The sequence below is a fragment of the Erythranthe guttata genome, chromosome 4 (assembly GCF_056151865.1).
Source record: "Erythranthe guttata isolate IM_541 chromosome 4, IM_541, whole genome shotgun sequence".
In the NCBI taxonomy this organism is placed as follows: Eukaryota; Viridiplantae; Streptophyta; class Magnoliopsida; order Lamiales; family Phrymaceae; genus Erythranthe; species Erythranthe guttata.
Genome location: NC_142536.1, coordinates 17,533,734 through 17,558,290, shown reverse-complemented (window position 1 = coordinate 17,558,290; position 24,557 = coordinate 17,533,734). Strand labels below are relative to the sequence as shown.

Here is a 24,557-nt window from a genome sequence, read left to right as displayed (position 1 = left end):
ATATATTTGCTCATTTAATTCACCATGCAGAAAAGCAGTTTTCACATCCATTTGTTTTAATTCCCAGTTAAAGTGAGCAATTAAGGCAAGCATGATTCTAACAGTGGTGAATTTTACAACAGGGGCAAATATTTCAGTGTAATAAATACCTTCCTTTTGGGTAAACCCCTTAGCCACTAGCCTAGCTTTGTATCTAACAGAGTCAGACTCATGTTTGACCTTAAACAACCACTTACAGTTAACCTTAATCGATACCAGAGCATAGTCGATTAAGAATCTGCTACTAAATATAACAAATCACAACTGCGAAAAAATGCAAAATCACCTATATATTACAAAAACAAAAAATATACAAACATTATAATTGATTTATAGAATTGGAATCAATAAACGAAAAATCCAAAAAAACTAAAAAAAAATTGGAGTCGATCAACCTTAATCGACTACCAGAACATAGTCGATTAGCTTGATCGACTATGAATATGTACATAGTCGATTAAGGTTTCAGCCTGCGCGAAATTCTCTACACGCGTTATTATCCGCTCAATCCACCAAAAAACCCTAAATCTGCTTCCCCATCATCACCACACCGCTGCCACAATACACTATTCAACCAATCCCTAACAAGAATAAAATAAATAAATTAAATAATTCATAAAAAAAAACACAAATTAACATTTCAATGTCAAAAAAAAAAAAAAAAAAAAAAAACCTTCACCAACATCAATTGCAACAGTGATTTTCTCATGCCTCATCCTCGTGGGCGTCAACCCACAGCGTGGCCAGTCGCCGGTGGAAACCACCGCCGCGAAATACAGATCCATCACCACCCTTCATGCGGCGGCGGGAGACGGTGGCAAACACTCTCCACCGCCACCATCACCATTGGTCGATGTCTTGGTTTTCTTTCGAATTTCAGTCGAGAAGAGAAGAGAGAAGACGAGAAGAGAAGAAGAGAGAACGGCAGAAGAGAGAGGACGAGAAAAAAAAAAAAAAGGGCAATGGGTTAGGGTATTGAAGAGATTTAATATTAATAAGGGTGGTTTGAGAATTATTAAATAATATTTGAGTAGAACATTAGGTAAAGGAATTTTCTTTAATTATTTGTAAAATGAGTGTTTTCTTAACTAATTTTTCTAGATGAGGGATTCTTGCTAATTATAACTATTTATTATAAGTGTACACGCACTTCTTGTAAAGTCAATAAAGAAAAAGAGTCAATTATTGCTAATATTAACTTTATGCTTTACAAGATGGCATTAACGTGTGAACTCGACGTAGTAATATATTTTACCTTTTTCTAGAGTGCTTTTTTTAAGAATTTTTTAAAGTGCTTTTATTTAGGACATCTTCAATAGACTAAGCAATAGGAGTCTCCAAATTTTATTTTAAAGACCCAATTAGAGACTCAAGGTCTCGAAAAAAGAAAATCATTTTCAATGAAGAATTCTATAAACTTAATTTCGTTTATTAATTTATTATGTCATACTATAACTATATTTATAGTTTAGTTTTGTACATTAAATTTTCTATAATTATTTTTCATTTTCATTATCTTACTTTATTAATATATGTCTCACCTACAATTTTTCTTCTTATTTTCAACAGCAAAAAAATAAATATTTTAAGCAACAGAACATAAATATTTCAACTACAAAAATATAAATTTGATATTCTCAATTTTTTTTAATTAATTTACCGTGGGGCAACTTTAGATTATAGTCTCTATATACAATCTCAAATATAGAAGAATATTTAGAAACTTTAGGTATAGTCTATATTTTAAAGACTCTAGAATCTCTATTGGTGTTGGTTTTTTACCGAAGTCTGTAGAATATGGAGACTAATTGAATTTAGAGACTCCATTGGAGATGCCCTAAGAGGTTAAATATTTTTTTATTTTTTATAATGAAGGAACATGCAACCAACCATATATAGATGTACTAGGTAAATCTACATTCTAGGTTGCGAACTATACGAGAGACGTAAACCACACTAGACTAATACATGTATGCCAAACTCCACCTAGAGACCGTTGACAAGGAGATTCGAACTTGAGTCAATTGACATAAACTCACTTACTCCAACAGTTATATCGTCACTTACAAAACAACGTAGTATATCTTACCTTTAATTGCAACTAAATGTAGAAATCGTACTAAAAACAAATTTAATTTCATCAATTATGATAATTGAAAGATCTTATTATTTTAGTTTCTATTCAATTCTTCCCATCCAATCATTCGTGATATAAATTCTAAAAAGATTAGATATTGACATGTGAACACTGGCTGGATATAATAAAGTTGGCATGTTATTTAATGCAATAATAATATCTAAAATTCTACTCCAAAAAATTAAAGTCGCCACGACTAAAGTTTCAATAATAGTTCATGGCTCCGAAAAGAGAAGGTTTCTTTGTCTCTTAATTAATTTATTTTTCTTAAGAATCTTAACCTTTATAAAATCTTAGGGTAAATTACAACTACTCCTTAGGTATTGTCAAATTATGAAAATTCCCCTCTTGTTTGGATAATTACAACCATCTCCTCAATTATAATTTTTTTTACACGTCTATCCTTGGGGTTTTAAATTTAGAAAAATCTTCTAGATTATATGGAATATTCACAATTTTGGACCCGTTTTATCCCATTCGAGCCCTAAATTTTGAAGCTAGATGATCATAAAATGTGTTTTTTGGCTCGTACTATATCAGGTTGTGGTGCATTAGAAACTGTATTTTTGTACAAAATAGGTAAAAACTAGAGAACATTCCACGAAATCTAGATGATTATTGAATTTAACACCATAATAGTGGAGATGTAAGAATATTCATAGTTAAGGGGTAGATGTAATTATCCAAATATCAGGGGATTTTTTTTAATTTGACCATATCTCAAGGGTGGTTGTAATTTACCCAAATATTTATGATTAAGAGATTGAAAAAGATGGATTATGAACTGATATATAGAGGGGATAATTAGCAATACCCCCCTCATCTAGGTAAATGAGTTAAGAAAACCCCCCCTCCCAAAAATAATTAGAGAAAACCCCCTTACCTAATATCCTACCCAAATATTATTTAATAATTCCCAAACCACCCTTATTATCCCTAACCCATTTCATTCCACCATGGCCGCCCAATCAGCAGACTCTGCATTCTCGAACGGCCCACTCCCACCAACACTCAGTATGCCTACCTGCATCATCCAAAATAAAATAATGCAATTAAAATTTTGAAATTTGGGGATGTTCAAAATAATAATTCAAAATTCATCATTTAAACCCTAGAATTTGAGCAACATGAAAATATCTCTTCTTCTTGGCAATTATCTCGTGCCGTTGCATCTCTCCAACATCTGATGTCAGATTTCGAATCTGGACACGCCTAAATTTCGTCGTCGCAATGAGGTTTCCTCGTAGGATCCATATTTGTTCTCTCATTGGGATTTGGGAGAAAGTCTTTTTTTTTATTATTATTTCATTAATTAATATTATTATTCATTTTTTTAATTAAATTTCTTGTTAACAAAACAAAGTGATCTGAATCGCGACGACGTGGTGACGATGAAGAACAGATCTAGGGTTTTTTGGTGGATTGTGGCGGAAGACGGCGCAGAAAAATTAAATTCGCGCAGGCAGGGCCGTTAATCGACTACGTGGTTTAATCGACTATGTTCAATAGTCGATTAAGGCTTAATCGACTATGTTCAGTAGTCGATTAAGGCTTAATCGACTATGTTCGGCAGTCGATTAAGGTTAACCGACTCCAGTTGTTAATTTTTTTTTTTTTTTTTTTTGATTTTTTGTTTATTGATTCCAATGTATAAATCAATTACAATGTTTGTATATTTTTTTTAAAATATAGTTGATTTTGCATTTTTTTTGTAATTATGATTTGTTATTTTTAATAGCTAAAATTTTAATCGACTATGCATTAATAAACCTGATAGAGAAAAAAATTAAAAAAACCAAAAAAAATGAAAAAAAAAAATTAGAAACAAAAAAAAATTAAAAAATTAAAGATTTTCCTTAATCGACTATGAAGCATAGTCGATTTAAGACTAATCGACTATGCTTCATAGTCGATTAAAAAAACGGAAAAAAAAAAAAAATCGCTGGAGCGCGTGCCCAGCTGTGATGAGGTGGCGGGCGGGGTTAAAACTGGGAAACACAATGGCTGAATTGGATCATGGGCTTTTCTCAAATGGTCTAAAATATTTTGGGCCTCCCTCAATTAAAAAAAGTATTGAGGGGGTTTTCTCAAAGAGCCCCTATATAGAGATGCTAATTTTTTTTTAATGGTTCAATCATGACTACTAATTAATTCCATTATTCTCGCCATGAAAATTAATTAATTAGCTAACGACATGGACTTTTCTCATGAGAATTAGATTACACTGTAACTTTTCTTTATTTTAAACAAGCGATAACTCTTATATAGTTATATTTGATAATCTGTATATTATGTCTTATTTTTAGAATTAATTTTTAAAGTGTTTGGATAATGATATTATAGGTTATTTTTACATAATATAAAATCCTACGTAAAAATGTGAGGTAGATATATTTAAAAAAAAAATTATTTGCTCTCCAGCAAATTATTTTTTTGAATTTTAGCAGCATATTTGTTTTTGAACTTTTAAAAAAAAATTACCAAACACTTTAGATGATAGCTTATAAGCTCTTAAGTATCTTATAGTTTTTTTTTAACATTTTATAAGTTTAGCTACACACCTTACACCACAACAAGAAGGATTAGTTTTAAGACAAAAGTCCAAAAGGGTTGAAAAATTCATTACATGTTAATGTACCTCGACCTTTCCTATATTTTTATCTTTGATCAATGTCTTTGCATTTGACCGACTAGTTAAACGAAAACCGAATTATTCGATTTGAGATGGATATATCATGGATCGTAATTTTTTTTTAAAATTAATTTATTATCCTTGTCAATTTAATCTCATCCACGATTAATAATCATCCTGTGTAAATAACAAAGTGTAACATCTAACTCGCCTATTATTATACGTGTTCAATGCCATACATCCAAAAATCCCACGTCTATTTGAATAAAATTCACAAGATTGCTTTTTATTTATTTAATTTTTTTTTTCATCTTAGATTTAATTTGGGTGAGTAAAGTAAGACAATGAAAACATCTGTAACTTTTATATTTCGAGCATAAAGAAATTCATCATTCAAATTACAATAAATGCTACAAATTGGATTTGAAATTGATGCACTTGCCCAACTTAGTTGAGTATTATATATGAAATGAAGGGTAGTTGACTTTTAATTTCTTTTATGGGATTCATTTTTGGGCGTTTCGGTTTAAGAGTAACTATATTTTTAGGACTCTGGTAAACCTGTAACTCACTCGTATCTCGAAAAATCACGACTCCACCAGTGTTCGTGTGTCTGATACCGAAGACAAGTCGAGCACCGCAACCTTCCCACCTGATGCCATACAATTTGGCTTATTTTATAAACGAATACGAAAAGATTCCAATTTGATATAGATTAATGCAATAAGCTCAAGTAGCGTTTAGACTAATATTTGATGGTAAACTTATTAAGTAATTAATAATTATAATTATATTATTTCCTTTTCTTCCATGGAAATAATTTGTAGGAAAAAAAATGTCAGCTTGACCAGAATAGTTCCACTGTTGACCTTTCCAGGAACCAGCAAGATAGGGCAATTTCCAAGCAATGCCCTGGTGAAGAGTATAACACAAATGATAAATTAGAAATTAGAAATTATAATCTTATCTTTAAAATTCAAAATTTCAACTCATTATTATTATTATTTTTATTATTATTATTATTAAAAAATAAATAAAGAAAACAAAAAAGTCATAATATATTCCCCAACGACTCAGTCGATCCCCAACTCGCTCACCACTATCCTTCATTCCCACAGCTCATGAGATGAGACAACTGAAAGCAAATCCCACCGCCACCACCGTCGCCGCCGTAGCGGCTTTCTTCTGCTGTTTCCTAGCCATTGCAGAAGGTGGGAAGCTCGAAACGTTCAGCGGATCGTACGGTCCGTTCGACGAAACACACTACCAAATCTTCGAAGTCGAAAAGCCGGCAACGATCACCAACGGCGCCCTCCAGGTGACCCCCGACTCCGCCTCCGCCGATTTCAACCTCTACAACAACTCGGGGCGCGTGCTCCACAGACGCCGCTTCAAGCTCTGGGAGGAGGAAGGCGCCGCCGCCGCCGCCGGAGGAGGAGCTCGATTAGCTTCCTTCAGCACCTCCTTCCTGATCAACATCTACCGGCCGACGAACGCGACCCCCGGCGAGGGCCTCGCCTTCGTGATTGCGCCGGACCTGAACCTCCCGGCCAACAGCTCCGGCCAATTCCTCGGACTGACGAACGCGTCCTCCGACGGGAATCCGGCGAACCAGGTGGTGGCGGTGGAGCTCGACACCGCGAGACAGGGCGGCGACCCCGACGACAACCACGTCGGAATCGACGTGAACAGCATCAGATCCATCAGAACCGAATCCCTAACCCCACACAACATAACCCTCGCCCCCATGGGGGCCAGATTCTACAACGTCTGGGTTGACTACGACTTCGCCACCCTAACAATGAACGTCTTCATCGCCGAGCAGCCGCTGAAAACCGGGCCCACTCCCCGGAAGCCCGATTCTCCGATCCTCTCGGCCCCGAATCTTAATCTCATGAACCACGTGAACCAGTACTCCTACTTCGGTTTCGCCGCGTCCACGGGCCACAACACCCAATTGAACTGTGTGCTGAGGTGGAACTTAACCGTCACCTCCTTCTCCGAAGGCGGCAACGGCAAATGGCTGAAGATCGGGCTCGGAGCAGGCATCCCCGGGGGGTTGCTGCTTTTAATCGTGGCCGTCGGATTAGTGCGCTATTACAACAAGCGTCGGATCGAGAAAACGTACCCGAGATTGAAGGAAAGGATCATAACTTTGTCCGATACGCCACAGGAGTTTCATTACAGTGCATTGAAGAAGGCGACAAACAGCTTCGACGAGAAGAACAAGCTCGGGCAGGGCGGTTATGGCGTGGTCTACAAAGGCGTGCTGGCGAAGGATAATTCGGAGATTGCGGTGAAATGCTTTTCGAGGGAGAGCGTACAAGGGCAGGACGATTTCTTGGCTGAGCTCACCATCATCAATCGTCTCCGCCACAAGCATCTCGTCAAATTACTCGGTAATTTATACTAACTCCATTTGCTCGTTTAATTTTGCGATCGATTTATTTATTATGAGTTCGTTATTAGTCGATTGCTCGATTTACTATTTCGAAATGCTTTCAACAAATGCCGTATCTGAAAAATTTGATTCAAATCCTCCCAAGTAATGGAGACCATTTGGTAATAATTTCAAATAATGTAGTAACGTTGGCAAAAGTGATTAATATATCAGTCAAACAACTGGGATTCCATTAGAGAGAAATTAGGTGGTGTTTGGAAAAACTTATTTAAAAGCAAGAAGTTAGTGATTGTGAGTTAAGTTGAAATTAAGTGTTTATTTCTAAAAGTTGGGGGTGTTTTCAAATGAGGTTGAAAATCAACTAAGGTGGTGTTTGCAAAAGCTTTTTGAAAGTGATTATGAGCTTTTTTTTTTGCTCATAATCTGTTTTCAGGTGTTTGCAAAATCAACTTTTGCTTTTGCTTCTATTAAAATAATCTGCTTTAAGCTATTTTTTTAAAAGCACCTCTAGCCCTGTTTTTTCTATTTAAGTTCATTTTCTGGAATGTTTGCAAACACCCCCAACTTTCAGAAATAAGCACTTAAAACTGACTTAACTCACAATTACTAACTTCTGCTTTTAAATAATCATTTGCAAACACTACCTAAAATAGAAAAAAACAGGTACATGGATGCTTTTAAAATTATAGCTTAAAACAACTTATTTTAAAAGAAGCAAAAACAAAAGTTTATTTATAAAAGCTTTTGCAAACACCACCCTGAAGTGGATGCTTTTTAAGTCAGACCACCAATAATGGGGAATAAGTTTTTGTTCTCATATGTTAAATCTGTAATAAATGTGAAGGACATTTTTGTCTTATTACGTTTTCTTTATTACGCGTTTAACCTTAAACGCCACTTAATTCGAAGTCCAACTTGAGAAAATGTCACATGTTAATGGTGTCGTAAACAAGCATCAGCAGCCCTTTGTCATGGTAGTTGAATTATCTTTGCTCATGATTTTTTTTTTAAGAAGCTTCCTTCTTGATTATTAGTCCTTAAATATATATATATATATATATATATATATATTGAACTCAACTTGTGTACATGAAAACGACTATTTTGGCTGACTTTGAATATTTTTAACAACCAACTAGGCCCTTTTGAAAGTGAGGTGTAATTTTGTTTTCAACTTCAACAATATTATTTACATTATATTGTCAACTGCACCTTTCTATTATAACCATTAATCTTCAACTAAAAAAAATTACTCTCCTTTCGGGACACTTTCGAGGGTCCCGGTTGATGTTAGAAGACGTATTTATTAAAGACTAGAGTCAATAAATATTGATAAGTGTTGAGTCATTTTTTTATGGCGAAACACTAATTACCATCTTTGTTTTTTGTCCATTAACTAATGGGGAAGCCAACATAGGGTTGGGGGCCATGGCCCCCCAACGATTCTTAAATCCCTAGTATTTTATTTAGGTATTTATTATTATTCATGTATTGTAGTGCACCCATAGACATAAAATCTTGGTTTCGTCACTGCCCTTAACGAAAATGATTTTAAAATTACAGGATGGTGCCACAAAAATGGGAAGCTACTACTTGTGTACGAGTACATGCCGAACGGAAGCCTCGACAAGCACCTCTTCGCGGGCCCGAAGGCGGACCCACTCGGGTGGGCCCTACGGTACAAAATTATTTCGGGGGTCGCCTCCGCCCTGCAATACCTCCACAACGAGTACGAGCAGAAAGTGGTCCACCGCGATTTAAAAGCGAGTAACATCATGCTCGACTCGAACTTCAACGCCCGTTTAGGAGATTTTGGGCTTGCTCGGGCCCTAGACAACGAGAAGACCTCGTACGTAGAGGCCGAGGGTGTTTTGGGAACAATGGGGTACATTGCCCCCGAGTGCTTCCACACTGGAAAGGCCACTCAACAATCCGACGTGTACGCTTTCGCCGCCGTTTTGTTGGAGATAGTTTGCGGGCAAAGGCCCGGAGCCAAAATTGCTGGCTTTAACTTATTGGTGGATTGGGTTTGGTCTTTGCATAGGGATGGGAGATTGCTAGAAGCCGTGGATCAGAGATTGGGGGACGCCTACGTGGCGGAAGAAGCCTATAGGCTTCTTCTGCTAGGTTTGGCGTGCTCGCATCCAATTGCGAGCGAGAGGCCTAAAACCCAGGCGATAGTTCAAATCATAGCAGGGACTGTTGTGGGACCCATTGTTCCGCCTTTCAAGCCGTCGTTTGTTTGGCCGGCTTCCAGGCCTTTGGGTTTGGATTCGGACTCGGTGGAGGAGACTACCACGATGACTAGTTCGCAGTTTGGTTCGCAGTACTTGAGCCGGGAGAGCTACACTAGTGATGGTAACTCTTTGGTATAGTTTTCTTTTGTACAAATGTGCATTCTTCTTTTTCTTTTTCTTTTTCTCTCTTTCTTTTTTCTTGTACTTGTTGGTATTTATTGCCTTAGAAATTGTTGTGATTCTTTGTTTGTGGTTGCGATGTCAAGAGGGGTTGAAGTAGCATTTGTATATATATTTGTGTGCTTCATAAATATTAAATTTTTTTTGTTTGTATGTGATTGTGGTATTATGTGATCTATCTCATCCATACAAACACAGAATTACTATTTTTCCTTCGAGGTTTTTTTTTTTTTTTTTTTAATTAATGGAAAATTAAAAAAACAATAATTTATTATTTCAAACCAAATTTTCGAGCGATAAATAAACATACTTGCGAAAACGTTATATATACATAAAACATACCAAAGGGGTTGTGAGTAGTAGTACTCAAGCATTGATCTTGTCATCTTCTTCCCACGACGAGCGTACATCGATACCAACAAACAAAATTTGCCGTGCATAATATGCAGCTAACGGGTTGCAGTCAACCACTTCAATCTTTCTAATGCAGTTCAAATAATTCCCTTGAATCTCTTTCAACTTGTAGCAGTGTCTGATGTTTAGGTGCCCAAGCAAGTTGAAGCTGTTGTCTCCGATTGTCCAGACAGCAAGATCACTGTCTTCGATTAAGAGATACTCAAGGCTCGGAAATTCCCCGCCACGTGTCTCCCATTTCGGGCCTCGAAAGGCGTTGCAATGCAATTTTAGCACTCGAAGATTTGGCAATGAACCAATCTTGGTCATCTCTTCCCATGGATACCCAAGCCCACTCAAACACAGCTTTTTAAGACATTTTGGGAAAAAAATCGGAAGTCGAGCACCCACAACAACCCCGGATGTGAAAACTGGATTCTCGATAGTACATTTGAGCGTTTCGAGTCCGTTGAGATGGGAAATATAATCGAAGCAACTCAATAGTTCGTCTGCGTTGCTCTCCGATTCAATTCGAATTCCCAATTTCTTGAGATTTGGGAGCCTTTTAAAAACACTCTTGGTGCAACTTTTAGGACTCACATCTAAGAGTGTTAAGAGGTTTGGTAAGAGAGATTCTTCTTCACAATTAGGATTTGGTAGGTCATTACCCATGATTTCAAGATGCTCCAATTGTTTCATATCCCATATCTCCATAGGCAAATACGACGAATTTTCGGGAGATTTTACAATGCTTAGATGTTGACGGATAATAAAAAATTGAAGGTTCCAAAGTTTGGATATGGAAGCCGGGAGATTCTCATCATAAGTTAAGGCAAGGTACCTTAGTTGAATTAGCTTGATCAATACTTCAATTGGGAACTTGTAGAAACGGATTGTAAGAGCATCGAGTACCCTGAGCAACCTCAAATACTCCAAACATATCGGTACCGCATATTGATGATACGGACCGGTACATAACAGAGACCGTACAGTTGAAACGGATGCAATTGAGTTGTACGCATCTTCGATGGCGAACAATACGTTATTGTGGATGCACAATCTGCGTTGGCTTTTCATACCTTCCTCCGCATCTTCAGTATAACTATTCAAGACTTGATAAAACTTACTTCTCCCAGCTTCTTTGACACACATATACAAGAACGCAGAATTGAGATAGTATTTTTCAATTTTGGCCCTCGTTGAGTACGGACCGAAGAAGTACATCTTCCGGCGAAAAATAACAACATTTCTTGAAATAAGCTCATCTAAGCATTTCTTAACAAATTGTTCAAAATCTGTCAACGGATTTGGTTCGAGAAATCCCTCGGCCTTCCATAAGTTGATGAGCTTGGAAAGTGGGATCCCATAATTTTGAGGGAGAATTCCCATATACAGAAAAAATGCCTTTAAATGTTGAGGTAAGTAGTAGTAGCTTGGAAGTAGTACCTCAAACATTTCCGCATATGCATTCAAGAAAACCGAATGTTGTTTGTTAGCAGCTACCTCATCCCAGAACTCGGTCGTCTTGTCAGCTTTGAACAGGAGATTAGCAACCTTGACGATTGTAAGAGGAAGACCTTCACAATTCTCGGCAATCTTCTTTCCCGCTTCCTTCAGTTCAACAGGGCAAGGCATTTTATCAAACACCTTGTGACAAAAAACTTCCCAGCTTGCTTCCTTATTCAAGAGTAGCATTTTGCAACTATAACCCCCAAAAACCATAGCCACCTTTGTCCACTTCATGTATTCTACTTGTGACCAAGACTCTATTCCCATTTCTTTTGTCAGGTAATAATCGAAGCAAATCGCTCAAGACCTGCGAGTTCCATACATCATCCAACACAACGAGCCATGTCCGATTCTTCAATCTTTTCGACAAGTAGTCGGCTAATTCATCGTCTGGCATTGTATCAGTGCCGGGATTTACTTGATCAAGAATACTGCGTAGAATTTCCTTATCTCGATATGTGGGACCCACCGTCACCCACACACGACACTCGAAATGATCAACAATTGATGAATCCTCGAACAGTGCTTTAGCAAGAGTAGTCTTGCCAATGCCAGCCATTCCAATGAGTAGGACACTTTTTTTCGAAGGGGTACCCTCTATCAGCTGAGCTTGGATTTCGCTAAAAAGTCGAGATAATCCGACCATCTTTGACTGTTGTTACCTGCAAGATAATTATCATGTCTCGATTGAGCATCTTTGACTTTTTCGGGCAAAGGGTTGCTTAATTCTTGAACGTACTCCTCCTTCATCTTCTTCACGGTTTCGATTAAGGAATCGAAATCTTGTTTTAGTTCCTCGAGGCCTATCGAGATAAAGAATGGATCGGCTGCACCATGTGATGATCTTTCTTCATTTTGCGAAAGAAACTGATTTGAGACGTGGGTTTCGATTACGTCTTCCAATTTCCATATTGTTTCTCTGATTTGTCCATCCAAAGTATTCATCCTCTCCATGCAGATGCTGCCGATGCTTTTATCCAACCCCTCTAGAACTTCTTGTAAAGAACGAACTTCCTCGTACAGAATTTTCATGATTTCTGGAGAGGAGTATTGAACCATCGAAGTGTGAGAAGGATTTACGAGGCGATCAATTGTCTGTTTAAGGGAAATCACAGCAGCATAAGCCATCTCTCTCTCTCTCTCTCTCTCTCTCTCTCTCTCTCTCTCTCCAGTTAACTGAGAAATATTGAGCGCTTCATCATAAGCAATGTGATTGTTGGATCACAAAAGAGTCAAACATATGACATGATAACTAATGGATATGCAAATAATGAACAGCTGGCCATGAGAATAAATTAAATTAAAATAGGCTGTCTGAAATGTATAAAGAAATCATTGGCATTTGTTTATCGTCCAATTTCAGATCCAACAGTCAAATTAGTTCTTATAAATAATCAAATAGCAAGTTGCATAGGTCCGTATAATTGTGCTTCTTCGTGTAAATAGCATAAAATCTCCATTTATTAAGAAATATTGCATCAGATTCCTATGTATCTATGTAGCACGGACACGGAAACGGCGATACGGAAAAATAGGAAAACGGCATGTCCTAAAAATGGGAATACGAAAACTTTGGGGAAACGTGTAAATATTAAAAGTATAAAGGTATATTTATAAATATACTACACAGACACATATAAGTTTTTATTTATATATAAATTCTTTTTATATATTTTTATACAAACATATTCAAAATAAATATTACTTTCAACTGTCAATTTGCAATTGATCATTAAATTATGCTAATAATTTTGGAAACAATAAAATTATTTTGAAAATTTGCTACTCAAACATATTTCTAACTTTTTAGAAATTGCAAAATGGCGCCCATAAGGTGTTGTAATGAAAAAATATAGTTTCAAATTCGGAAATTTTTGAATCGAAATTGGCGGAATTACGAATACAAGTCAAACATGATTATTCTTGATGAAAAAAATACCCCTAAAAACCAAGTGAATTGATCACACCAATCTATTCAAACAAAGAGTGGATGTAGAAATGATCTTCATCTCTTACCAATTTCTCCTTCATTTGCTCTGCCCAACTCAAAGCATAGGAGTTGCAATCAACTACCTCAATCACTTCAACTTCATACGAATCCCAAATGATCTCCTTCAATTTGTAGCAATGCTTTACGCTTAATTGCCGAAGCACCGGAAAGCTTCGATACCCGACTCTCCAATTCTCGAGATCACTATCTTCGATTAACAAGAAATGAAGTTCCGGAAAATCCTCCCCGTAAGTTGTCCACTCGGGCCCGCGAAATGCGTAGCATCGTAATTTGAGCACTTGAAGACCTGGCAATGACGCAATTGCCCTCATGTCTTCCCACCGATATCCGGACCCACTCAAACTCAACTTTCTCAGATATGATGGGATAACCGAAAGAAGAGAAAGTGGTGTGGCCACGAATTTAGAATCGAGTAGAGGATTCACTACGAAAACTTTGAACGACTCTAGTCCGTGTAGACACGAAATATGATCGAAGCAACTCAAAGATTCATCATCATTAGGCGCCAATACGATTCGAAGACCTAATTTCTTGAGTTGATGTATTCTTCTTCCAAGAATACCCTTGGTACAACTACGAGCGCTCACATCTAAAAGCGTTGTAATGTTTGAGTAGATATATCTTTCGGCTTCGCTATCATCCGGTAAATCACTTCCCAAGACTTGAAGATGCGTCAGTTCTTTCATATCCCATATCTCCATAGGCAGATACGACGATTTTTTCCCGGAAGATTCTATGATGCTAAAATGTCGAAGGACAATCAAGTACTCGAGGTTCCAAAGTTTGGATATCGAAGAAGGAATATTTCCGTCACAAGTGAGGGCAAGGTACCTTAGCTGAACTAGTTTCACTACTTCCATTGGGAATTCATAGAAGCGAATTGCGGCAGCATCGAGTACCCTGAGCAACCTCGAACTGAAACGTATCGGCACCGGATATTGATGAGGCGGGCCCGTAAAGAGGAGAGAACGCATATTTGAAACGGACCCCACCGAGTTGTTCACGTCTTTGACATTGAACAAAACGCCCTTGCGAACGCAGAATCTGCGTTGACTTTCTACACCTTCTGCTAAACCATCGGCACGACTGTTCAAGCTGTGGAAAAACTTGGTCTTTCGAGCTTCGTTCACACACATAAACCAAAACGAAGAATGGAGGCTGCATGTTTTGGTTCTTGAACTCGAGCCCTTCTGTCGGACCATAACAAGACTTTTGCTAACAAGGTCGATCAAATATTGCATAGTAATATATTTTGAAGTAGTGTACCAACCCTCCGGTTCGATAAGTCCCTCGGCACACCACAACTTGATAAGCTTGGAGTAGGGAATCTCGTGATTTCGAGGGAAAACTCCCATATAAAGAAAACATGCTTTTAAACGTTGAGGTAAATAGTTATAGCTTCGTAATAGTACCTTCGACACTTCATCATTTGCATCCACGAAAATCGAATTCTCCTTCTCTGCCACTTCGTTCCAGTACTTTGTTGTCTTCTCGGCTTTCGACATGAGACTCCCAACTGTGACGATTGTAAGAGGAAGGCCTTCACAATTCTCGGCAATCTTCTTTCCAGCTTTCTCGAGCTCAGGAGGGCAAGGCATTTCGTCGAACACCTTGCGACGAAGAAGATCCCAACTTTCGTCTTCATCTAGCAAGCGCACTCGATGAACTTCGTATATGCTAGCGTAACGAGCCACATCTTCGATCCTGGTCGTCACCAATATTCGGCTTCTGTTACCATCTTCCGGAAACAACTTCTTCAAGCAATCCCAAACATTTATATCCCATACATCATCCAACACAATAAGATATTTTCTACCTCTCAAACGTTCGTACACGTACTTCCACGAATTCCCATCTCCTCCCTTAACCACCCTATCAACACCGCTAATTAGATTCATCTGATCAACAATACCTAACAGGATTTCGTATATTTCATATTTCGGACCTATTTCAACCCACAAACGAAAGTCGAAACAATTTGAAAACAACGGACATTCGTAAACTTCTCTAGCAAGAACAGTCTTACCAATGCCCGCCATTCCAAGAATCGCCACTGTTTTGAGCTCATTACTCGAATTAGCGACAACATCTCTGATCTCGATAAATTGATCGGATAATCCGACCAGCCGGCACTCATTTCCACCTATCGACGAAACATAGCTTTCGTCCTTTTCAGACAACAGAGGGTCGCATAATTTGTTAACGTACTCGTCCTTCATCTTCTTTACCGCCTCGTTGAAGTTACCGAGAGCTCGGCGAACTTCGTCGAGGTCTAGAGAGAACAACACTGCATGTAATTGTCTGTGGGACGAATGAGAGAGAAAGTGACGCGAGAGATGTGAATCGATTACATCTTCGAATTCGCATAGTGCATCTCTGATTTGTCGTTCATCCAACAGAATCAATCTGCTGCACTTGCTTTCGGATCTTTCGAGGAAATTCTGTAAGGATCGGACCTCCTCGTACGCAAATTCGACGATTTCTTTACAGTGGGGGACGATGGGTAGTTTGTGAGAATTGAGGAGGCGTTTTAGTGTGTTGTTAAGAGAGATTAAAGCAGCATTAGCCATTTTTAGTGTGTTCTTCTCTTGATGAATGAATATGAAAGTATGGTTATATATATATATACACACACACACACACACAAACAAAAGGAATCAAAGTAGAGATGGCCATATAATATGGAGGATTACGAAATTAATATTATTTCTTGAACAGCACACTTCATCTTCTGCAAGCTGTGATTGCATGATTATGATTAGTTTAATTAAGCAACTGGGAATAAAAGATTTGATGTTTAGTGCACAAAAGCATCATCTAAACTTGGCCATTACTTCAAGTTTAGTATTCAGTATTGAGTAATGAGTATTGTTTTACAGATTTAAATTGTATTCTAACTTTTACTAAATATTAAAAAAAAAAAAAACAACATAAGAAAATTAATTAGATAATTGGAGAATAATTTTGTTTGTTTTGCATGTAAAATAATTTGGAAAAAATACAGTTTTCATTCCTTAAGCTTGCACGAATTTCACATTTAGTCCCTTGTGTTTACAAAAAACACATTTGGTTTCTCATTTTTTAAAATTCAACACTTTTAGTCATTTCCATTAATTTTATTTTATTACTAACGGCGTGTGCCCATCACTGCGAGTTAATGGTAAAATGACGGAAATGACCATAAGCGTTAAATTATTGAAACATGAGGGACCAAATGTGAAATTGATGCAAACTTGCTGGTGGAAGTGTAGTTTTCTCAAAATAATTTGACAGTCCATTTTATTTTTGGAGGAATGGACATCCAACCATATAGGTGCATTAGGTAAACATATACTGGCGTATATTAGTTTGTAAACCATACAAGAAACGTAAATTACAGTAGGCTAACCATGTGTGATAAACCCGACGTAACGACCTTTGGTAAGAGAATTCGAACCTAGATCAATTGATACAGACTACTCAACCGCTAGACCATCCCTCCTTTGCTGGAATGATAGTCCATTTCCACTATATTAGTATTGAAAGTATTGAAAGCACACTTCTTGAATCTTATTTTAAATATGTTTTTAGCAAATCTAACAAGAGTAGTTGAAATATAAGTCAAATTATAATATAAATTATTATTTTTAGGACAAAATGCGTTTCACCCCCTAAAAATTTCTAGTTTTTGCACTTTCCCCCTACAAATTAAAAAATAACATTTACCCCCTTCTAAATTTCGTTATAGTTGTTGTTTGCCCCAAATGAGACTTTCCGGCGTATTTTTCACCAGTTTTCTTATGTCTCTGTGAACTTAAAGGGCATTTTCGTCCTTTCAGTGTATATACGCAATATTGTACCTAAATCCCCAATTTTATGATTTTTTATAACCCACAATTACACAATTGAGCTCCAAAATCAGGATTGCGTTTTTCTCTTCAAAGGCAAAAAGGGGATCACCGTAACAAATGGTAATCGAAGAAGAAACAAAAGATTCTTACAATTAGGTAACTACAATCTGCGGAATGTGTTGAGAGAATAACACTAGTTTTTTTTTTTTTTCGTTCTGCAATAAGGTAATGGATTGTGTAATGAGTTGGGTTTTGTGTTCAACGATACTAATATTTGGGTGGGATTAGTAAAAGGACGAAAATGCCCTTTAAATTGGCAGAGAGGTTAGAAAATCGGTGAAAAATACGTCGGAAAGTAACAAAATTTAGAAGGGGGTTAATCTCGTTTTTGAATTTGTAGGGGAGCAAAGTGCGAACACTAGAAATTTCTAGGAGGCGAAGTGCATTTTGTCCTTATTTTTATTAATAAAAAATAAAACTTATTATTTTATTAAAAATAAAACGTCAAAACAAATCCGTCATCGTTGGAACAAAAGAAAGAGATACAGAAAAGCTGATTTACATTACTTCCTCCTTTCATCGCAAAAAAGCTCTTTTCTCTTTCTCCGGCAATTTTTTATATATACATACACACAGAACATATATACATACATACACGTGTAATATACAATCTATATATCTATAACCGGAACCGACGTAATTCATACTCGAATTTTTCCAAAGCCGCAAAAAACTGCGTCGTATCGTACCAAATTCGATCGTCGTTTCGCGACTGAGCTTGTTGATTCGAGGAATAAATGGCGGATTGAAGGTTTCCGTACTTAGATCTGAATCTGCGTTTCTGTAATTTTGTTTCGTTTTCCGTTGAATTGAGTAGGAGAATGCCGCATGAGTCGACGTCGGAGCCCGACCCGGAGGATTCCGATAATGAACCCGAATTCGTTGAGGTCGATCCCTCCGGTCGCTACGGTCGGGTTCGTACAATTTGTTCTTTGTGTCAATTTCATCTCTATATAGCTATTGTGTTTTTTTTTGTTAATAACCAGATGTTGCATTTTGTATTGCTAAGCTGCTTGATTATTTCGATTTTTTTTTTTTTTTTTTTTTTTTTTTGCAGTATAAAGAAATACTAGGAAAGGGAGCTTTCAAGAAAGTGTATCCTTTTATGAAATTTATGTTTTAATTTCAATTTTATTGTTGGTGATGAGTTTTTCTTAAGCAGTTTTGAAAGTGAAATCCATTTTTTTTTTGTTTTGGGGAATCCTTGATTATATTGATGCATATATAGATATAAAGCTTTTGATGAATGGGAAGGAATAGAGGTGGCATGGAATCAGGTTAAGCTAGCTGATCTCTTGAGGAACGCCGTTGATTTAGAGCGCTTGTATTCCGAAGTTCACTTGCTGAAAACCCTTAAGCACAAAAATATTATCAAATTTTACAACTCATGGGTCGACACAAAGAACGAGCACATCAACTTTATCACCGAAATTTTCACGTCCGGAAATCTTCGACAGTATGTTAAATTTTTCGAAGTTGAAAAACTCTGTTTTTAAATTCATTTTTTTGTGTGGTGCAATTCCAAATTGGTTTAATGTACTTGTATATAGGTATAGGAAGAAACATAAGCATGTTGATGTACGAGCATTGAAGAAATGGTCTCGACAAATCCTAGAAGGGCTTTTGTATCTTCATAGTCACGACCCTCCGGTTATTCATCGTGACTTAAAATGTGATAATATTTTCGTTAATGGGAATCAAGGGGAGGTCAAAATCGGTGATCTAGGGCTTGCTGCTATTCTTGAGCAGGCTCGTGCAGCTCACAGTGTGATAGGTAAGTTTTGGTTAATTTTAACGTGATCGTTGCAATTTTGGTATTGGTTAGAATTTTTTATTTTGAAATAAAGAAATGTGAATTTTTTATGTAGGCACACCGGAATTCATGGCACCGGAGCTTTATGAAGAGGAATACAATGAGCTTGTGGATATATACGCCTTTGGTATGTGCTTGCTTGAGCTAGTGACCCTCGAGTATCCATACGTCGAATGTGCTAATGCAGCTCAGATATATCGGAAAGTGACAGCTGTAAGTTAATCTTTTTTTTTTTTTTTTTTTTTCTGTCTATGCCTTTTGTTTTGTCTTCCGATTACATAGGAAGTGAAAAACTTTTTTGCAACAAACAACCAAGTACGTAGTGTATAATGATAGACATAAATGTTTCAAAATCATGCATAAAGAAGTTGCTTCATTAGGCCTTTTCTTTTATCGCACGTTTCATGCTGAAACCCGATTCGATGTTCTTGTGAAGGTAATCTTCTTCTCACTGTAAATTTATTTAACTTTGTTAAAAGGGAATCAAGCCCGCTTCATTAGCACAAGTGAAGGATCCTGAAGTTAGGATATTTATAGAAAAATGCATTGCAAAAGTATCTGATCGGTTATCAGCTAAAGATCTGCTGATGGACCCGTTTCTCCAGTCGGACGAGGATTTCAGGAGTAAAGGTCAATCACAAAAGCCGCAGCCTTCTAATGCAGGTGCAATTTGCAATCTTCCTATATATATATCTGAAGGGGTCGTGTGTGATATATATATATATATATATATATATATATATATATATATATATATATCACTGTTTTTCCACCATTTGTATTTGCAGGTGATAATCGCGAGAAGTTTGAGAAAGAGAAAACCCCTGAAGACTCTATGCTCGAAGGAAGTCGAGATTTCACAGTGGAAGGTCAAAGAAAAGACCATAATACGATATTTTTAAAACTCCGAATATCAGATTCATCAGGTTATTTACTATTTTTCTTTATTTTGAATTCCGAAAATAGGTATTTCAGAGACGAAAAATTGAATTGCCCTCTATACCATTGTTAAAATAGAAAAGTCAGGATTCAATTAGGTGGAATAGCCTTTTATTATAGAGTAGCCCGACATAATAGAGAAACAGAGAAAGATAATATTGAATGAACCCAGTCTCTTTATAAAAGTGATTTTTTTTTTCAGGTCATGTTCGAAACATTCACTTCCCGTTCGATATCGAGGAGGACACCTCGACAGCTGTCGCAAGCGAAATGGTCGAAGAGCTCGATCTAACGGACCACGACGTATCAGTCATAGCAGCAATGATCGATACCGAAATCCAATTCCACATTCCCGATTGGGTGCCCAAAGAACTCTCAGGCAACAACAGTTTCACCGCAGAAACACCTCCCCAAACGGGACCCACACCATCTCAACAAGAAGATGCCTCCCCCACAGCAAACGATTCTTTGCAGTCAGGTCCTCTGGTATTAGAAAAATTACCATCCGGCCGTAAATACTGGGCCGATTCCCCCAAAGCCAGCGGTGCATGCTCTCCACTCAGACCGGGCCCATCGAGCCTGCTCGTGCCAGACGATTCGGTGGCATCTGGAGATAGCTGGTACGAAGAGAATAATAATTCTCAGTCTCCGATTAGTTATAATAATAATAAAGATGCAAGTGGTTCTTACGATGCTTCTCCATTGAGAGGTGGTTATAATAGTAATACGACGGCACGTGAAAATGATTCGGGCGATATTAAAATGATTGTCGAGAAACTCGAGCATGTGCTGGATGAGCAGATGAAGGAGTTGGATGAACTGAAGCAGAAGCACAAAATGGCGGTTTTGGATCTTTTGGAGGAGCTTCCGCACGAGAGCCGCCAGAGGGTTCTTACCATTTGCAACACGAAGATATCCGGGCATAAAAATGCATGAAATAAGTCGAAGGATTAGCATTTTTATTTTTTAAAGTTTTGTTATTTTTTCGAGCAGTGTAGGTAGCAACTATTGTTGAACTATGGTGTAGGAAGATGCTGTTTGAGCATGTGCAGTTTATGAATGAAATAGGTTAGTGATATACGTATACCTTGTGGAATACTTATTCAAATAAATTCAATTAAGAGTAGAAATCGAACGGATCAGATATAAATTAGCATTTTCGAAGAGATGCTACTTTTTTTTTTTTTTCCGCAAGTCATTTCAATTCTATTTAAAAAAATACGAAAATCGGAATATGTCAATTAATATTAAATACATACTAAAATTTAATATTATAACTTATAAGTGTAATTTTCAGTATTTTTTTGATTTTTTTTTTTCAAAAATTAAAATCGGATTGAAAATCGGAATATAAGAAAAATTCTAAATCCGATTATTAAAAAGAAAAGAAAAAAGAAAATCGGAAATTTGGATAGCACATAAATCCCTCATATAGTGTTATCCGAGAGAAGGTAGAAACGGATAGAAAGGCACGAGAGGTCCTCTTTTCTTCTTCCCACAGATAACACTCTCACCATTTCTCACTCTATCCTCTCTCTCTCTAAAATCTCATCTACTTTCTCTCTCTACAACCCACCGCAGCCGCCGCTCTCTCTGTCCGCCATGGCCTCAATTACGGCGACCCCCACAGCTACAGTTGCGAAGCTCACATACCTATCGACGCCTTCACTCCAAAACCCCTCTTCGAAACCCGCCAAAATTGCCCTATCCTCCTCCTTCACTCCCTCATCCACCACTCTTTTCCTCCACCCAACCCCCGCCGCCGCTCCCCGCTCCCTCCGCCGCTTCTCAATCCGCGCCGCCCGCGGCAAATTCGAGCGGAAGAAGCCCCACGTCAACATCGGCACAATCGGCCACGTCGACCACGGCAAGACCACCCTCACCGCCGCCCTCACCATGGCCCTAGCCTCCCTCGGCAACTCCGCCCCCAAAAAGTACGACGAAATCGACGCCGCCCCGGAGGAGAGAGCCCGCGGAATCACAATCAACACCGCCACCGTCGAGTACGAGACCGAGACCCGCCACTACGCCCACGTTGACTGCCCCGGCCACGCCGACTACGTGAAGAACATGATCACCGGCGCCGCCCAAATGGACGGCGCAATCCTCGTCTGCTCCGGCGCCGACGGCCCCATGCCCCAGACCAAAGAACACATCCTGCTCGCCAAACAAGTCGGAGTGCCCAACATGGTGGTCTTCATGAACAAACAGGACCAAGTCGACGATGAAGAATTGCTCGAATTGGTCGAATTAGAGATAAGGGAACTCCTATCCTCGTACGAATTCCCCGGCGACGACATCCCAATCGTTTCCGGCTCCGCTCTCCTCGCTCTAGAAGCCCTAACCGCAAACCCCAAGATTAAGAGGGGCGAAAATCAATGGGTGGATAAAATCTACCAATTAATGGACGAAGTCGACAGCTACATTCCCATTCCTATAAGACAAACCGACTTACCGTTCTTAATGGCGGTCGAGGACGTTTTTTCCATCACCGGCCGAGGCACAGTCGCCACGGGCCGGGTCGAGAGAGGTACGGTCAAGGTCGGAGAAACCGTGGATCTCGTCGGGTTGAAGAACACGAGGAGCACAACCGTGACGGGCGTCGAGATGTTCCAGAAGATTCTAGACGAGGCGCAGGCCGGCGACAATGTGGGCTTGCTATTGAGAGGTGTTCAGAAGGACGATATCCAGAGAGGGATGGTTTTGGCTAAAACCGGAACGATTACGCCGCACAATAAGTTTTCGGCGATCGTGTACGTGTTGAAGAAGGAGGAAGGCGGAAGGCACTCCCCGTTTTTCACGGGGTACAGGCCTCAGTTCTACATGAGAACCACTGATGTCACGGGGAAAGTGACGAGCATTATGAACGATAAGGACGAGGAGTCGAAGATGGTTATGCCCGGGGATCGCGTGAAAATGGAGGTGGAGCTTATTACGCCGATTGCTTGCGAGCAGGGGATGAGATTTGCTATTAGGGAAGGTGGCAAGACTGTTGGCGCTGGTGTGATTCAATCCATTATCGAGTGATGAAGTTGCTGATTTTTTGCGGTGGATGGAAGAAAGATCGAGTAATTGTCGTATATGGTGAAGTTTTCTTTTTTTTTTTCTTTTTTTTTTTTTTTACTTTTCCTTTTGAGGTTATGTTTTTAGTTTCTAGTTTAAGTGTTTACGCACATTGTTATGATAATTGACGATTCATTCGAAATTTTGATTTGTTTCGATTGTTGAATTTTTGCTGTGTTATTTATTTATCTCTGAATTGGATGGCTGTTGCTTTAAAACTTAGAGATGCGATGCCATTTAGGTGGGATGGAATCTTTTTGCAGTTAAAAGAAACACATTCGTGGCATCTCGATATTTTAATACCTTTTCAAAGAACTTGAAATCGAACTTGAATGTCGAATTTCATCTTTTGATTTTCGTATTGAATGTTAGTCTGTGTAATGTTTCGTTTCTCGAAAATTCTTCACTTGGAATTGTCTTTCTTGAAATGGTTATGTTTCACTCTTGAGTGTATCGGGAATATTCGTCTTAGTTTGATGACTGGTTTGCCTTTTAGCAACTCTCCTATTGGTCGATTTCGGTTCTTGCAAGTTGCCTGCAGTTAAAGGATGTCTTGATAGCTCAAACTTGTTTCGAGCGAAAATCGAATTTCCGGTACTAATTCTAGAAATTAAAAAGTCTGAAACACGTTTAGTTTGCCATGTTTACGATTCTATTAACTGTTGTTAGTCGAGCTCTTGGAAACCTACCACCTGACTTCCTCTTAAGTTAGTTGTTGAAATTCAGACCACTTGATAAGTTTTAAGGTTGTCAAATAACAGAGGAAAAACGCAAGTAGAAACTTACGGATCTAGTTCCGATTTTTACTTAACAGTACATAATACATTGAAGTAGTTACACAACCTATAAGTGCAGAAGACAGGCATCTTATTTAAGTCAACCTTAACAATAACAGTACACATTATTTAGATTACCCGAATACCTGCCTGCCGCACATGACTCTTCGTTCTTTAGTTCACTGGCTTGAAGGTATCCCATTTGCACAGCTCGAATTTCTTGTGCTTCTGCTTGATGAATCCATTGGCTTCAACATCAATAGTTTTATCTTTGGAATTTTCGGTTTTTTCATGTTCGACAAAATGAACTTTCTTGTGCACCACCTCAGGGGCCCGATTCTTCTCGTGATTCATACGGGAAGTTTTCCCCGTACGGTCGTCGTTGTTTTCAACATGTGAAGAGGAGTTGTTGAAAATTCTATGCATTCTGTTGATTTTTTCGAGATATTCATCGGTGGAGAAACGAGAGTCACCACCGTGGTAGCTGCTGAACTCGTAGTTTCTCTGCATTTTTTTTTTTTTTTTTTTGTGTCTCGC

General features: G+C 38.2%; 4 protein-coding genes across 4 annotated transcripts; 3 read left to right on the top strand and 1 right to left on the bottom strand.

Annotated features, from left to right (window-relative positions):
* Positions 1-5,773: 5,773 nt before the first annotated feature.
* LOC105950525 (putative L-type lectin-domain containing receptor kinase S.5) lies at positions 5,774-9,802 on the top strand. The gene is made up of 2 exons (XM_012973889.2): positions 5,774-7,207; positions 8,773-9,802. Exons 1-2 carry the CDS (start codon positions 5,935-5,937, stop codon positions 9,582-9,584), a joined length of 2,085 nt encoding a protein of 694 aa, XP_012829343.2. The 5' UTR covers positions 5,774-5,934; the 3' UTR covers positions 9,585-9,802.
* A 78-nt stretch (positions 9,803-9,880) lies between these two features.
* On the bottom strand, positions 9,881-16,109 carry LOC105950407 (uncharacterized). The gene is given in 4 exon segments (XM_088817590.1): positions 9,881-11,777; positions 11,779-12,180; positions 12,231-12,498; positions 13,510-16,109. Coding segments are annotated over 4 exon segments (5,055 nt in total). The 3' UTR covers positions 9,881-9,992.
* A 1,749-nt stretch (positions 16,110-17,858) lies between these two features.
* On the top strand, positions 17,859-21,265 carry LOC105950439 (putative serine/threonine-protein kinase WNK3). Its single transcript, XM_012973790.2, has 8 exons — positions 17,859-18,343; positions 18,487-18,524; positions 18,658-18,885; positions 18,980-19,203; positions 19,298-19,455; positions 19,722-19,905; positions 20,031-20,168; positions 20,384-21,265. Exons 1-8 carry the CDS (start codon positions 18,251-18,253, stop codon positions 21,115-21,117), a joined length of 1,797 nt encoding a protein of 598 aa, XP_012829244.2. The 5' UTR covers positions 17,859-18,250; the 3' UTR covers positions 21,118-21,265.
* A 292-nt stretch (positions 21,266-21,557) lies between these two features.
* On the top strand, positions 21,558-23,410 carry LOC105950441 (elongation factor Tu, chloroplastic). The gene has a single exon (XM_088817086.1). It carries the CDS (start codon positions 21,784-21,786, stop codon positions 23,206-23,208), a length of 1,425 nt encoding a protein of 474 aa, XP_088673212.1. The 5' UTR covers positions 21,558-21,783; the 3' UTR covers positions 23,209-23,410.
* Positions 23,411-24,557: the final 1,147 nt, after the last annotated feature.